The 17025-nt window shown below is 36.1% G+C and overlaps 1 protein-coding gene across 1 annotated transcript; it reads left to right on the plus strand.

Annotated features, from left to right (window-relative positions):
- Window positions 1–5469: 5469 nt before the first annotated feature.
- Window positions 5470–7406, plus strand: LOC125867962 (nuclear transcription factor Y subunit B-6-like). The gene is made up of 2 exons (XM_049548552.1): window positions 5470–5563; window positions 6865–7406. The coding sequence occupies exons 1-2, from the start codon at window positions 5470–5472 to the stop codon at window positions 7404–7406; spliced, it is 636 nt and encodes a 211-aa protein (XP_049404509.1).
- Window positions 7407–17025: the final 9619 nt, after the last annotated feature.

Consider the following 17025-nt stretch of genomic DNA (forward strand, 5'->3'; position numbering starts at 1 on the left):
TTTCTCCTTCACGTTACCAACTCTAAACTTTCTAACTTCAAGGGTTCCAGCCCCAATCACTTAGAAACATGAAATCCCTCAACATTCAATAGATTTCAACTCAAAACCCCAACCGGAAACAAGTCCCAAATCATCAAGAATCTCAACATTTCAATCAACAACAATACCAACAATAATTTCAACAACAACAACTAACAACCTTAACAACTTCAACCACAACAACTCACAACTTTAACAACAAAGCCAATCCTTTCTTAATGAATAAAAGGGGTTAGGTGTGTGGGGGAAAGGATCACCCAACACTAAAAGCTCACATACCTTGGTAGGGATCACCCCCGACGAAAATCCACGATGATCTCCTTGCTTGATCTCCTCTTCTTCTCTTCTTCTTCTCTTCTTCTTCTCTCAAAACCCTCACTCTCACTTCTTTTAAAATGGTAAAACTGATCAAAATGATCAGCCTAACACATCTATATAACCAAAATAAAAGGCTAGGGAAAAGACCAAAATGCCCTTAATGATTCCCGGACGGATTTCCTTGTCAACTGCCCAACTTTCAAAGGTCATAACTCGCTCATACGAACTCGGAATTGAGCAAACTCGGCGGCGTCGGAAAGATCGTTCCGAGGGCTATGCAACCATAACTGGAAATACCTCTAACTCATCATGAGCTAGAAGTTACGACTGATCAAAGTTGGCCAAAAACTTACCTTTTCCATACTTAGCCAAATTTCCAAAACTTTAAAATTCTTTCCAAAAAATGAAAATTTCCAATCCTAAGCATCTTCAAAGCTATTTCAAATTGTCGGATGTTACAAACTTGGCTGAGACTTCAGATTTCTGGTGACACAGATGGGACTTACGGACGCCATCGACGGACCGTAGATGGACTTATGGTCCGTACTGCAGGTCTGTAGATCGCGTCAGAGACTTCCCCAGAATTCATTTTAAAAAAAAGACTAAGTGTTGACCTACGGTCCGGACTTATGGTCCGTAGGTCAGGTTACGGACCGTAGGTCGTGCCCGTAGATCGATGCCCCAAAAACCCAACTTCTGTCCCGATTGACGGTTGACCAGTACGGACCGTCAATCGATCTACGGTCCGTAGGTCACGCCCGTAGATGGGGATCGTCAGCCCAGAAATTTCTGCGAATTGATGGTGAATCAAACTTCAAAAGGGTCATAGCTCTTAGAATCATAATCCCCTCAACATACAATAGGTTTCAACTTAAATACACAACCCAATCAAGTCTCACAACGAACAATAACTTCAACAACCTCAACAACAATATCAACAACAACTAACAACTTCGACACTTCAACAACAATTCCCAATCTCTTCTCAAATCATAGAATAAACTTGGTGTGTGTGAGGGAAAGGATCAACCCACACGAAAAAAACTCACATACCTTGATAGGGATCACCCCCGACAAAAATCCACAATGATCTTGTTGATCTCCTCTTTCTTCTCTTCTTCTTCTTCTCCTTCTTCTCTTCTTCAATCTCAAGAACCCTAACTCTTTCTCTTTCAAAATGGGACAAAAATGATCCAAAGATCATCCTAATACAACAATATGAGCTCAAATAAATGATTTGTGAAAGGACCAAAATGCCCTTAAATTTCCGGACGGATTTCCCTTCCAACTGCCCAACTTCTACAAGGCATAACTCGCTCATACGAACTCGGAATCAAGTAAACTAAGTGGCGTTGGAAAGATCGTTCCAAGGGCTTCGCAACAATAACTGGAACTACTCCTAACTCATCCTGAGCTAAGAGTTACAACTACTCAAAGTTGGCCAAAAACTCATTTTTTTTTCCATACTTAAACCAAATTTCCAGATTCTAAAATTTTTCCAAAAAAATGAATATTTCCAAATTTCAAGCTCCTTCAAAGCCACTTCAAATTGTCGGATGTTACAGAACCGAAAAAAGTTATTGGTTTATCAATAATGAGTTATTCGTTTAGCGGTTTTGATAACGGTTTTGATTTTTTTTTCTTATCGGGTTATCAGTTCTTAACGGTTTGAAGTTTTTTCTTAACGGATTAATTGATAACCCGATAGTAAATTAAATAATTATATTTATACTATTTTGTATATACAGTCCTTGACTTAGAGTTTGGTTTCCTACTTTTATTTCTGCTTGTCTGAAACTCTTGGTTATTATAAAATATAAAAGTATTTGCTTTGAACAAGATGTAACTTATGGACTTATGTGCATGGTTCATTTGGTTTGTCACCTTGTTTCTAAGTGATTTTTAATTATTTTTTATGTAAAATCTTAACGGTTAAACCAATAACCGAACCAATAAGCCAATATCTTAATGGTTCTATAATGGTTTAACATCTCTACAAACGGATTACCAATAAGTCAAACCGATTAACTTCAAAACCAAACCGAACTGACCGATACGCAGCCCTACCTGATAGAGTACACATAAGACAACAAGTAGTGAACCATGTTCATTTTATCAATCATCAAAACTACTTTATATGTTCTCCTACTTCCCAACAACATATCTCCCATTGATCAAACAATTCTGGACCAAACATAGATTTAGGAAACCTTCCATTCACAAATCCTAACTTGCTTCATCCTACCAGACCAATTCTAAAGGGTCGACTCCACAATGCATAATTTTTTGAGCCTGTTAACTGAAGTGAGATTAAAGAGCTACCTGGAGTATCAGTATGCCGAAGAAAGAGTGAATGATTGTGATCAATCACAGGAAATGTGACTGAGCTGGTATTACCAGTGCTTGTAGCTCCATTTCCAGTCCCTTCAGTTGTAGTTTCAATCGCCATCTGTAGCTAGCTTCGACTCTGAGATGCTTTCTCTTAATTCACCTTTAGCTGTTGGTGAATCTGAATGTAATGGCCACTGCTAGACAATCAGCTTCCTACAATCGAGAGCTCTGATACCATGCAAACTCCATAAATTTAATTGTATTGATTGTGAAACTGAATTGATACATTGAATCTGTACAGCTTTGCATTATATACTAGTCTAACACTAGGAAGATACAAAATATCTTTAACAACTTGTAACTAACTAACGCCACCTAAGCATTCTTCTTAACTAACTAACTTTACTTAATTGGTTGATCCTAACCATACAGCTTGCTAACTCTTTACCATAGTTAACAGTTATGGTCTACACAACCTAGTCCTGTGTTTGATCCCCTGTTTTTTCAGTATGTATCTTACATTGAGGATTCTGCTGCAAGCATAATTCATAAAATTTTCATGCTTAACATACTAGAAATATTCTGGAATTCTATCTTATATCCGAGATAGACACTTAAGCACAGTCCGATGTGGATCAATTCATCATCTTTGTATCAAATCATGGTATCTAGAAGCTTAATCTAGATAAAAATATGTTTTGCCTAATTGTATATTTACTTGTGAAATATTGACATATTTGAAGGTTGAAGCTATCAAAGTGAATCTTTAAGCTGCCTGTTGGTACCCAATTCCCCAATCTTGTTAGTCTTCAGTTAGAGCATTCTGCAATTGCCTGTGATATAGGATAAAAAAAACAATTAATTTGCCAATGCTCGAGACTTTGGAGTTGAGATTTTGTGTTGATGTTGGTTGTGTTTATTTGGTTTCTCCAAAACTTGAGAACTTGTCTATCCTTAGCAGCTACAAAATAACAGTGTAGTGTTTTAATGAGGATTGAGCATCCTAGAGGTATGAAAATTATGTTGCCTTGTTTTATTTTCGTAGCTGTTGTAACCAACACTCCATAGTTTTATTTTTGGCATCTTTTGTTTCAGAAACTTTGCTCGGTTGATGTGCCAGACAGGCTTCGCCAGTCACTAAAACTGCGAAGCCTGAAAATATTGTTTCATAATTTCATATTTCCCTTAAGTTTTATTGTTACACTTTATATTTTTAACTTTGGTAATGTAGGTCGACTATTAAAAGACTTTTTCTTCAGATTGATGAAACATTGAGTCAGAAAACGGAGCTGTTTTCTTACTTTTCAATGGATAAAAACTGTGTGAATGATGCTCTGAGATTGATTCAGTGAGGTTGTGATATTCAAGGGATCAAGTACTGAAATGTACTTAATAAGATTCCTCTTTTCTCATTCTCCGAAACTTGAGAGGATGATCATTGAACAGTGCCAGAAATTAAGCAATGCCACAAACTTTAAGGAAAAAGGAAACTGCTAATTAGCTGCATTTAAAACCTGTTCTCCAAGTGGCATATTGCGTACGACTTCTTTTCTTAAAGTGTGTTGATATCATATTTAAACTGATCTGGAAGTTGCTATACAAAATTTATTATGCTATGTGTTCGATGTTGTCCCATTTATAGTCGGATTTGTTTTGTCATTCGTAAGATGTTCCATTGTGGATGATAAAAGTTTGCATTCAATATTGCTAAATTTCATAAATGGTTACAAAGTTGCTATTCAGACATTTTCAGGGGTTTTATGATCACTTAAATGTGTGGCTTTTCTTGGTGATTGAAGGATTCTGTAGTATATTGTTGCTAATTCCTTTCTGACTATACTTAATCTACCAAAATTTCGTTAGATCAACTTGGTACATTCATTAATACTAGTATGCTAATTTCACCTATAATTTGTGAAATCAAATAGTGTTTATGATCGAATTACCTACACTTGATAAAATAATTTTTAATAAAAAGAACGGTGGACTTAACCTCAAAAGGTAATTGATCAGTTGAGCATTCTCCAAGGTCATACAAAGAGATCCAAATCCAATCCAATCCAATCCATCTTCAATCCTCCAAAACCAGAACCAATTCGCGCATTTGTCATCACTATCCACAACTGACGTGGGTAACTCTACACACTCTGGATAACGAGTCACTCGAAACAATTTTTTCTGAATTTGAATGAATGGGGTCGGTTTGAATAGGATTGGAACTATAAATTGTTGAGAAAGGAGAAATGTAAATAGGAAATGGCCAAATGGTTGAAAATTAAACAATAAGTAACGTATACTCCTTCTTTCCCAAAATAAGTGGCACTTTAGCCAAAATAAATTTTCCCAAAATATTGTAGGCAAAATAAATTTTCCCAAAATATTGTAGGAATTCAGGACAAAATTAGTATGTTTTTCCAACTATACTCATCGTATTAAAGAACTACTTTTTAATATTGCTCAATTCTCAAAAAACATCAAATAATTAAAGGTAACTTAATAAATTATACTTCAATTTGTTATTTTCCTTAATGGGCGTCAAATGAGATAAAGTAACATTTGGGATGGAAGAAGTAGTGGTATATAGTTATTTCGTTTTTGGTCAATGCTCATCTGTCCAACTTGAATGCCTATTTATCCGGGCGAATACCTTCACCTCGTTCACTACGCCCTGTTGCTATGTGTCCCCCCTTTCTCTTAATTGTTGTAGCTAGAAGTATCACTTGCCAAGAGCCACTTACTTTATATATTTAGAGAGAGATACATATTTGTAGAGAGAGAGAGATGACTAATGATAATCGTGTTGGTTCAGGAAATGGAGGATTTCATAGCTATCGCAGATTCCCACAACCAACCCCTGCCCGTTCCCCTTCCCCTGGTATGCTACCTAGCATCTCTTTTACTTTTGTAAATGCATTCCCCTTCTCCATAGAACATTCTTGAAACTTTGTATTTGTTTTATATATTTGATTTTGATATACTTACTCGAGCCTAGCATCAGTTTCTCTACCTTCACAAGGTAGGGGTACAGTTCATACACATCACTCTTTCAGACAACATTTGTGAACGAAATTTTAGGAGAGCTTATAATTTTCAGTCATTCTTCAGAATTTTTCATTATTTTCTTTAGATGAAGAGCTCCAACTTGCGTACGTTTCTTATCTTGTTGTATCTTCATCTACTATACACCCGTCTTTAATTATCTAGAGACTATATATGCATAATTTTTTCCATATATATATCTACAAATCTACTTATTTATCAAAGATCAATAGATCGATTCATGGTAATGGTGATCAACACGGCCATTTCTTGTTTTCTTTTGGAACTTTTAAGACAAAAGGGGAACAAGTGGCATCCATGCGATTAGTAAAAAGAGAGTGAGAAAGAAACCGACTAAAGCTAGCAAGTTTGAAAACCAGCAAGTTGTATTACACAAATTAGACAGGTTTTATTTTTATTACTCTCTGCTTTTGCCATAAAATTAAAATACAGAACAAATTTATCATCAGAACAAATAGGCATTTTAAGAAGTTAATTAAAATCTAACTAGAATTTCTTTATCCAAGGATTAAGAAGCATTGCATATAACTTTAAGAACAACTAGAACTACAAATATAGAGTATATGAAAACAGTGGGTAGTGTAGTGTCCGTTACGATGCAATTTTGTTTTTTTCCTATATCATATTGATGGTAAAATAAAAAGGCTTTTGATCGGAGGTGAATTTGGATGGTTTGATAAATGCCAAAGTTAGTTGAAGATCAGACAAAATAAGATAGATGATGAAAACTATATATGAAGCGTTTTATATTTACTTTAATTAGTATGTATTCACACTGGCCTTCTCTTTTGTCGAAATAATATGTGTTTTTGGTGTTTATGTGAATATTGTCCGCAATTCATAGTGCCGTCTTACAGTAATATTACTCTCATATCCAGCTAATAATTAGTGAAACATATGTGTATACGCATGCCATTAGTTCTGTAATTGCTTCAACACTTGAAAAGTTAGTCGATAGCAAATGTGATTTAATAATGTTTAATTAGACTACAAAAACCTAGCTAGTTGTGATGAAATTAGATCAATATTTGATGTGATATATATATATATATATATATATATGTATATACTATACTTCTTTTCCATTTCACTCTGATGTTGTTGTGTGGAACTAAGATATGGAGAGAAGCATGGGAATGCCTGCTCATCTCAACCAGGCAATTACTGAATGCATCACTCGGGAGCAAGACCGATTCATGCCAATAGCAAACGTGGTCAGAATCATGCGCAGGATCCTTCCTTCCCATGCCAAAATATCCGATGACTCCAAACAGACCATACAAGAATGTGTCTCTGAGTTCATCAGCTTCATAACATTGGAAGCCAACGATCGTTGCCAGAGTGAGCAGCGCAAGACCATCACCCCTGAAGACATTCTATGGGCCATGAGCAAGGTTGGTTTTGATGACTACATTGAACCCTTGACTTTGTACTTGCATCAATATCGTGAGTTTGATGGTGGTGAGAGTGAATCCCTGAGAGGGGAGCCTTTGTTGTTGAAGAACCAAATGGCGCATCACCATGGTTACTTTGTGTCTCCACCACCAATGGGAAACAATGATATGCAGGGGGATGCATCAAATGGAAGCACTTCTCAGTGTGCAGTGGCTTCAGTGGATAGTGCCGTTGAATCTCCTGTGGAGGAGGGGAAGGAGTGATCAGTTTCTCTGCTGAAGGAACTAAGTGAAAAATATGTCTTTTGAACTAAGGAATTAGACTATCTTTTCTCTGTTACCTAATTAGCGACCTATTGGCAATCTAGGATAGTTTTAAATTTGCCAAGTTTAGTAATGCATCTTTTGAACTAAATGAGCCAAATGATGGCCCCTCCAATTGGCTGTTTGAATATTTTTCTACCTGTCTATTTTGAGTATTCAGTTGATGATTGCTTGTGACTTGTGATGCAAAATCCTTGAAAGCAATCAAACACCAAGTTTTCCACTCTTGTGTATATGCAGTGATAAAGGACTCGAACATCAAACGGACTAATAGAGTTGCAACAAGCCTAATCTATATAGAATACTATCCCTCCAGGCCTTAATCAATTAGACGTAATGTATTACATTACACAACACAATTGTTATCAGGATGAACGCTTAGCTACTACAGACGACTATTTTGCCATCTCAAGTTTGCAGAAGCATAACACAACAAAATTATCCTTTTAAACATTTTACTTGGGGTGTTTCACTTCTAATATTGGACTAGTTATCGTGAACGTGTGTTGCACATTGATCTTCACTCTTTATTTTAAGTTTGTATCACAAAGTAGTTAATTGGAAAGATACTTTAATTGATAGTTATATCACTTGAGGAAACATTTGTGGTTACAAAAGCAAGGAAAGTTCAATTATTTCTTCTTAGTCAATTTGAATTAGCTCCAATAGATGAATTTAGGTTTGTTTTATTTTCTTTAAAGGGTGAAATGGAGAAAAGGGATCACACAATATTGTGGAAATGACATTGAACTTTTAAAAATATAATTAGCATTATTTTATCATGGCAAATCCTAACTAAACAATGAAGATTTTTTTTTTTTGATTTTCCATCCGGTGTTCGGAGTCCATATTAAAGCCCCGACTAAATTTGAATTGTGTAATATAGGGCCCATTCGGGGGTGGCGCTCGGAACAGTTTTCTCCATACCAAGGATCGAACTCGAGACCTCTAATTAAGGGTGAACAATACGTATGGATGAATTGAAGGACATATATAGTGAAAAGATTTAAAGTTCAAAGTTGGATTACGAAAATTCCCTTCAGTAATTTTCTTAATTAAAAATTATTTTACTAACCTGTGAATTAAAGTTGAATCAATAGTGACAATTAAACTAGACCAAAAACATGGTTAAATGTTACAACTTATCATTTTCCACTTCTGACTTTAATTTTTAAACCATTTAGCTTCTACAATTAAAAACATCACAATTTTTCATGTACACAATTTCTTCCTTTATAAATTGGATAGAAAATGTTAATCCACCATACTTGTGTTTCATCATCTCATATATAGTTCTTCTGTAATTTTTTTATACATTGGTATGTTTTTTCTTATTGATATATTGCTTTGCATAACTTTTTTTTATTTTGTATAATCTGATCACATGTGTATTTTATTTTTTTTTTCACGTTAATTTGATTTGATATTATAAATGTTATCTCTTTAACTTTCATTCTTTATTTTAATTTTTATAAATTTTCTTTTCATAATTTTTTTAAGTTTGTGACTGATAAATTAATAGAACATGTAATGATAGACAAAGATTCTTATTGCATTGTCCTATTATTCAAGCATATACATTTTCATTATTGGTTTGTTATTTTATCAGTTCAAATATGTTATTTAACTTCTTAAACATAATAAAGTATTAAGTTTAACATGATGTTATTATTGTTTCAAGCAGAGATGTCCTAGATTTTTTGCTATAAATATGGAATGTTGTTTTAAGATTTCAAAGCAATTTCCTTAAAAATCTTATCATCCACATTTAAAATTTAGAAAAAAAATCATTTTTTTAGCAAATAAAAATGGTACAACATCTACAAATGTTATTTTATTAGACAACATCTTCTTAATTTATGTTGATATCTCATATATATAATATTCTAAGTAAGAACTTTAAATGCTAAAAAATTGAATTTATCAAAATGTCAATTAAAAGTTGAACTCTTTACTCTTTAAACTTAAATTAATTCATTGAAAGATTGAAATGCATTTGAGTAATTTAAATGAAAAATAATTACAAAATAGTAATTAGCTCTTTAAATACAATAAAGTAGTTAGAATGTTAGATAGACATAATTGGATCAACTAAAAGTTTGTTAATGGTTAGAGAGCTTCATAAAAGTTCAATGTACAAAAACGTAAAAACCACTCACAATAAATTGATAATTACCCTTTTAATACTTACTAAAATTTAGTGATACTTGAAGTTTCAAGAGTGACTTTTAAGATTTCTGGCTAAGTTTAATTTTAATTTTGTTGCTTATGAATATTACTCCCTCAAGTCAATTTATCATTCAAACCAAACGATAATCATGTCGAATTATCCGACCTCGGGTACAAAGAAAATATTACTTCATTTATTAATATATTATATATATTTGAAAGTTTATCTTAAAATACTGAACTTTATTATTTTAGCATTTAATTGTAAGTAATTTATTGCAGTAACGTTTTCAAATGAATATCTTTTTAAATTATAATGCATTATTTTCATCTTCTAAAGCTTATATTTATAGTACTTCATTACTCATTAATATATTTTTTTTAATTTTCCACATTTGAAATAAACGTGTAATGAAAATTTTTTTACTTATGAATAGAGTTTTTCAAAGCTATTTAATATAATTTATTCTTGCCAAATTTCTTAAGTTATATAGACTCAATGGACGAACTTGGTAGGATACAACAAATTAAAGGTACTAAGTACCTTATTATCAACAAGAGTTAGGTCTATATAAATTTTATATAATAATACTATAAGAAGCCACAAAATCAAAAGTTAAAATATAAAAATTCACATCAAAAGTTTATTGACTATTTTACCCTTTATTAGTTGTAGAATAGATTGTCAGTACACTACTACACTTTTATCATTTGGCATTCTTTGTCAAAGCCTTATCCATCGATTAAATGATTTTTTCGCAAAAATACATTTTTTTTTTCTTCTCATTTTGGGTGACAGTGACATGTGAGTGGTTTATCTCACAAAATTACACTTCTAATTTTACTAGTTTTCTTTGAGCATTGTAGGTGTTGTTTCATTTTGAACGAATTTTTATGTTGTTTTCACAACAGGTAAGAAATAATTTCATAGAATTTCCCGTTTGGACGAAACGCCTACTCAATATTCATGAAGTAAAACAAACCTTCAAGTTTATACTATTTCCTCACCTATATATATATATATATATATATATATATTGTTTTGTTAATGTAACTACCTATTCCGTCATTACTGAAAATATCTACGGTGAAGATATACGAATCTTATCCGTCACAGGGTTAGGACCAATTCCTTGATATGGGAGTGCATTAGTTGTGAATTAAGGTCGTACAATGCCCCTATCACAAGTTAAGTTGAAAGTGTCTTACTGATTTTGTTTCGGGCTTAAGTTTAATCTATAGTAAACTTCAAAAGACCATATCTCTCAGCCTATAATGAATTAGGTGTTCCATCAACTATCAAATTAAAGGTCTATGAATCTTCTTTTCAACGCCACCAAGTTTGCTTCAATTGGTGTTCGGACTAAAAAGTTGTGACTGTTTTACCAAAGACTATCCGTGCTGAAAAGCTGAGGCCGTTATAGCACGAAACATATCGCTATAGCGCGACCACTACAGCGGGCTACACGCAAAATGGGTGGATTAGTTTAACTTGAGGATATAAAATGGGTTGAAATAGAAATCAGATTGGGTCATGACCCGCCTAAATTTACTTTAGGCTCAAATGGGCTAAAAAATGGGTTAGGTAATGACCCGTCCAATTTAACCCGCTTACTCTCAATAATTTTAACATATTTTAATTTATTTTTATAACCACAAATTGAATTTTAACTCTAAGTAAATTAAAAAATAAGATACATATGCATAAATAAATCCATATAAAATAGATTATAATTCATACTTAATATGAGAATATATATTAAGCCAATACAAATAAAGAGTCTGGATTGAAATTGAAGATTAAATAGAACCCAATTAAAAATTCTTTGCAAATGGGTTATTGTAACACCTCGAAAGTTGGTAAGTTGAGTTGGAAAGGAAAAATATGAAAGAGTTGTTGGTGCATGTTGTACAAGCCTAGCTACGGACGGTACAAGGTCTCATGGTTTGTAGGAGGCCAGTCATGGAAGAGCCTTGGAAAAGTTGAAAAGTTTGAGTCCTTGAAAATTTATCAACGAATACATTTTATGACTTGTTGTTGTTGTGTAACATCCGGCAATTTGAAATAACTATGAAAAAGCTTGAAATTGGAAATAGTCATTTTTTTGAAAAATTTAAAATCTGAAATTTTGGTGAAGTGTGGGAAATTAGTGAGTTTTGGCCAATTTTGAGCAGTCATAACTCCTAGATCAGGATGAGTTAGGAGTAGTTCCAATTATTTTTGGAAAGCCCTTGGAAAGATATTTCCAACGCCGCCGAGTTTGCTTGATTCCGAGTTCGTATGAGCGAGTTATGCCCTTTGAAACTTGGGCAGTTGGCAGGGAATCCGTCCGGAAATTTAAGGGCATTTTGGTCTTTTCCCCAGCCATTTCTTTTGGGATTATATTGTTGGGTTAGGCTGATTCTTGGATCATTTTTGGTCCCATTTTAAAGAGTGAAAGCTAGGGCTTGAGAGAAGAAGAAGAGAAGAAGAGGAGGAAGAGAAGATCAAGCAAGAAGTTTCCGTCAAGGATCCTCGTGGATATCGTCGAGGGTGATCCCTACTAGGTATGTGAGTTCTTAGTGTGGGTTGATATTTTCCCCCACACACCAACCTCATTATTATTGAGAAAGATTGGATATGTTGTTGAAGTTGTTGGGTTGTGTTGTTGATGTTGTTGATTGTGTTGTTGAAGTTATTGTTGGTTGTGGGACATGATTTGGTTGTGTGTTTGAGTTGAATCTCTTGTTTATTGAGGGGTTTTATGATCCTTAGTGTTTGGGGTTGAATCCATTGAGGTTAGAGAGGTTTAGAGTTGGAGAAAAAAGGGAGAAAAGTCGGGTTTTCTGGGGAAGGGTCTGGCGCGTTGCGCCTGCCAGCGCGCCCCAAAGGGGACTCTGAAGTCCAGCCCTTGGGGCGGCGCGCCTCTCAGAGCACCAGAAGGTGCCTTCTGAGCTTCGAGGGCTGGCGCTCCGTGCCTTGCAGAGCGCCAAGGACGCCATGTTCTCCCTTTCTTTCCACACTTTCTCATGCATGTTCCTAGGTATTATACCTATGTTTCATAGTTGTTTCCCATACTCCAAGTACGTCTAAACATCAAGAACCCCTCCATAATCATGCGATCATATACCTTAAATCCATGATTCAATTCGAGGCGAGTTTGGATCAAAGTCAAGTGAAGTTAGAGTCAAGTTAAGCAAGTTAAGAAGTAAGTCCAAGCAAGTCTTTGGAGTTGTTCAAGAGTCTTTATTGAACGTTTTAACTTCATTCTAAGGCTCAAGTTTCAAGTCGAGTAAAAAGAGTATAGAGTTTCAAGTTAAGTGAAGAACATAAAGTGGAGTTCATTTCTCAAAGTTATTAGGGAACTATGTATTCCCAAAGAAGTTTTAAAGAAATGTTTTTACATTTAAGCAAGGTTGGAAACTGAGATTTTCCAAAGAGCCTTCGGGCTGTTTTTGAGTAATTATCTCATATCAGCAGGAAGAAATATGTTTTAAAAACATAAGAGCCAGTACATTTTTGGGAGTAGTATCGAGCACCGAATTGGGGGAGCGTTCAAAGAACCCACAGCCCCCATAGAACCATGTTAGCCACCATGGGTAGAAAAGGATCATACTTTTTAGATGAATCCTTTTCCAGATAGACTAGTAGATCCATTAGGCAGTCAAGTCTTATACCTTTGGCCGGGTATAAGATGCTCTGGTAGCATGAGGTCGATCGTTGAATCATCACTATAGCTCTTAAGTGATGGTTGTCGGTTAGAGAAACTCCCACAGCAGTTATTGTATTTTTATACACAGAAATTATTGTATTTTTATATACATCAGATCATTGTATTTCTATATACATCTCAGGCTTATTGTATCTTTGTATACACTCAGAGTTTATAGCATGTTTAAAGCAGTCTTTCTCTATATCACATTTGTTTTAAATTGCCTTATATTGAAAGAAGTCAGTCAGGTTGAGTTGAGCCAGGTAAGCTATTCAGTTTCTTCCAGATTTCCTTCTAGCCTATGTTGCTTAGTTCTCCAGCTCGCATACTCGTACATTCAATGTACTGATGTCAGTTGGCCTGCATCTTATGACGATGCAGATACAGGTACCCCGGATCAGCATCCTACACGTCGTTGATCCAACTGAGCAGTTCAGAGTCAGTGGTGAGCCTCCTTGCTTTCCGGAGGACTCAGTTGTTTTGTATTCTTAGTTTTGTTTTATTAGGATGTTGTGGGGTCTGTCCCAACATCCATCTCAGTACTTTAGAGGCTTCATAGACAGTCAGTCAGTCAGTTAGTTTGAGTCTCTCTTTTGTGTATATATATGTAAATATTCTATTTTGAGACTCGAGTTGCCTTTGTTGCCAAATGTTATAAGTTAAGTTGTTTTGTAACCTTGCGTTTACACTAAGTTATTCTGTTGAGTTAGGTTTCCGCTGAGTTAAGAAAGCCAGGTCAAGGGTTCGCTTGGGGCGAGAAATGGTCTGCGGGTGCCGGTCCCGCCCAGGGTGTAGGCTCGGGGCGTCACAAACTTGGTATCAGAGCACAGAGTTCAAGGGTCCTAGGGAGTCTATTAAGTCGTGTCTGTAAAGTCCTAGTTATCGATGTGAAGCGCGCCACATCTATAATTGGAAGGCTATAACATTTAGGAAGATTTCTCATTTATTTCACACTCATCTCGTGCGTTAGAGTTGATCTCTACAAAGTTTCCTTTTAATCTGTGTTTACGCGTGTTTTCAGATAGTCATGCCTCCACGAAGAGTTGGCAGAGGGCGCCTTCCTAGACGTTATGTGGATGAGCAAAAGGTACCTTATGCCCCGGGAGTGCAAGATCAAGGGGAAGTTTCTAATGCCGAGTTTAGAGAGACAATTAGAATTCTGAGTCAAGCTGTAACTAATCAGATTGGTCAGCAAAGGGGAGCTCGACAGGAAGGAGCTGACACTTCTAGGATCCGTGAGTTCTTGGGGATGAATCCTCCGAGTTTCATGGGTTCGAGCACTTCTGAGGATCCAGAGGACTTCATTGAGGAGTTGAAGAAGATTTTTGATGTGATGCATGTGGCAGATACTGAGCGGGTTGAACTAGCTGCGTATCAATTGAAGGATGTTGCTAAAACTTGGTTCGACTAGTGGAAAGAGGGCAGAGCTGAGAATGCACCATCTGCGAGTTGGGCCGGTTTTGAGGAAGCTTTCTTAGGGCATTTCTTTCCTCGAGAATTGAGAGAAGCCAAGGTATGTGAGTTCCTTACACTTAAGCAGGAGTCTTTGAGTGTTCATGAGTACAGTCTGAAGTTCACCCAACTATCCCGCTATGCTCCGGAGATGGTAGCGGATATGAGAAATAGAATGAGCTTGTTTGTTGCTGGGTTGTCTCGGTTGTCAAGTAAGGAAAGTAGGGCTGCAATGCTTATCGGGGACATGGACATATCCAGGTTAATGGTCTATGTACAACAGGTTGAGGATGAGACGCTGAGGGACAGAGAAGAGTTCAGAAGTAAGAGAGCCAAGACCGATGATGAGTCCGGGCAGCAGAAAGGTAATTCAAACCGTTCCTCCTTTCAGGAAAGGGAAAAGGGACCTGCTCCATCATCTGCTAGAGCACCTGCACCCAGATACAAAGGTGAATTTTATGGCTAGAATTCGAAGGACTACAGGGCTAGACCAGCACAATCTTTGGGTAGTGTGGCGCAAGGGAGTAGTAAGCCTCCTGCCTGCGCCAAATGTGGTAGGAACCATTCAGGTATTTGTCGAGAGGGCTCCATTGGTTGTTTCAGGTGTGGTTAGAATGGACATTTCATGTGAGAGTGTCCAAAGAATAGGCAGGGTAATGGGGGCAATAAAGCACAGTCTTCTTCAGTTGTCCCACCAGACAGGACGATACCTAGAGGAGCTACTTCTAGTGTAGGTGGAAGAGCAAACTGCCTCTATGCAATCACCAGTCGCCAGGAGCAAGAGAACTCTCCTAATGTTGTCACTGGTATGATCAAAGTCTTTGCTTTTGATGTGTATGCTTTGCTAGACCCAGGAGCAAGTTTATCTTTTGTAACTCCTTATGTTGCAAATAAGTTTGATGTTCTCCCTGAAAGACTTTGTGAACCCTTTTGTGTTTCTACACCTGTTGGGGAGTCTATTCTAGCAGAAATAGTCTATCGTGATTATCCTGTTTCTATCAATCACAAGAGCACCATGGCTGATTTGGTTGAGTTAGACATGGTAGATTTTGATGTCATTCTAGGTATGGATTGGCTTCATGCATGTTATGCATCATTAGACTGTAGAACTCGAGTGGTCAAGTTTCAGTTTCCAAATGTGCCAGTCTTAGAGTGGAGTAGTAGTTCAGCAGTGCCTAAAGGTCATTTCATTTCGTACCTTAAGGCAAGGAAGTTAGTTTCGAAGGGGTTGTGTCTATCACTTAGTCCGAGTTCATGACTTTAGTGTTGAGATACCTCCTTTTCAGTCAGTTCCTATAGTAAGAGAGTTTCCAGAAGTTTTCCCTGATGATCTACCCGAAATTCCTCCTGAGAGAGAAATAGATTTTGGCATAGATCTCATTCCAGATACTCGTCCTATCTCTATTCCGCCATATAAAATGGCACCAGTAGAGTTGAAAGAGTTGAAAGAGCAGTTGAAAGATCTCTTAGAAAATGGTTTCATTCGACCGAGTGTCTCACCTTGCGGTGCTCCGGTCTTGTTTGTGAGAAAGAAGGATGGTTCCCTTAGAATGTGTATAGACTACTGTCAGTTGAATAAGGTTACCATCAAGAACAAGTACCCTCTTCCGAGGATTGATGATCTTTTCGATCAGCTTTAGGGTGCCACTTATTTTTCGAAGATTGATCTCAGATCAGGCTATCATCAGCTAAGAGTAAGGGAATGTGATATTCCAAAGACAACATTCAGAACTAGATATGGTCATTTTGAGTTTTTGGTCATGTCCTTTGGTTTGACCAATGCACCGACAACTTTCATGAACTTGATGAATCGAGTCTTCAAACCTTATTTAGATACGTTTGTTATCGTCTTCATTGATGACATACTAGTCTATTCAAGGAATGAAGAAGATCATGCTAGTCATCTCAGAACAGTTCTTCAGAATTTGAAAGATAAGGAGTTGTATGCCAAGTTCTCTAAGTGTGAGTTTTGGCTTAAGTCTGTGGCATTCCTAGGCCACATTGTGTCCGGCGATGGAATTAAGGTTGATACTCAAAAAATTGAGGCAGTGCAGAATTGGCCTAGACCCACATCTCCAACTGAAATTAGGAGTTTCTTGGGTTTAGCTCGCTATTATAGAAGGTTTGTTGAAGGGTTCTCGTCTATTGCATCTCCTTTGACAAAGTTGACTCAGAAAGCAGTGAAATTTCAATGGTCTGAAGTTTGTGAGAAAAGCTTTCAGGAATTGAAAAAGAGATTGATTACA

This window comes from Solanum stenotomum, chromosome 6, assembly GCF_019186545.1.
Source record: "Solanum stenotomum isolate F172 chromosome 6, ASM1918654v1, whole genome shotgun sequence".
In the NCBI taxonomy this organism is placed as follows: domain Eukaryota; kingdom Viridiplantae; phylum Streptophyta; class Magnoliopsida; order Solanales; family Solanaceae; genus Solanum; species Solanum stenotomum.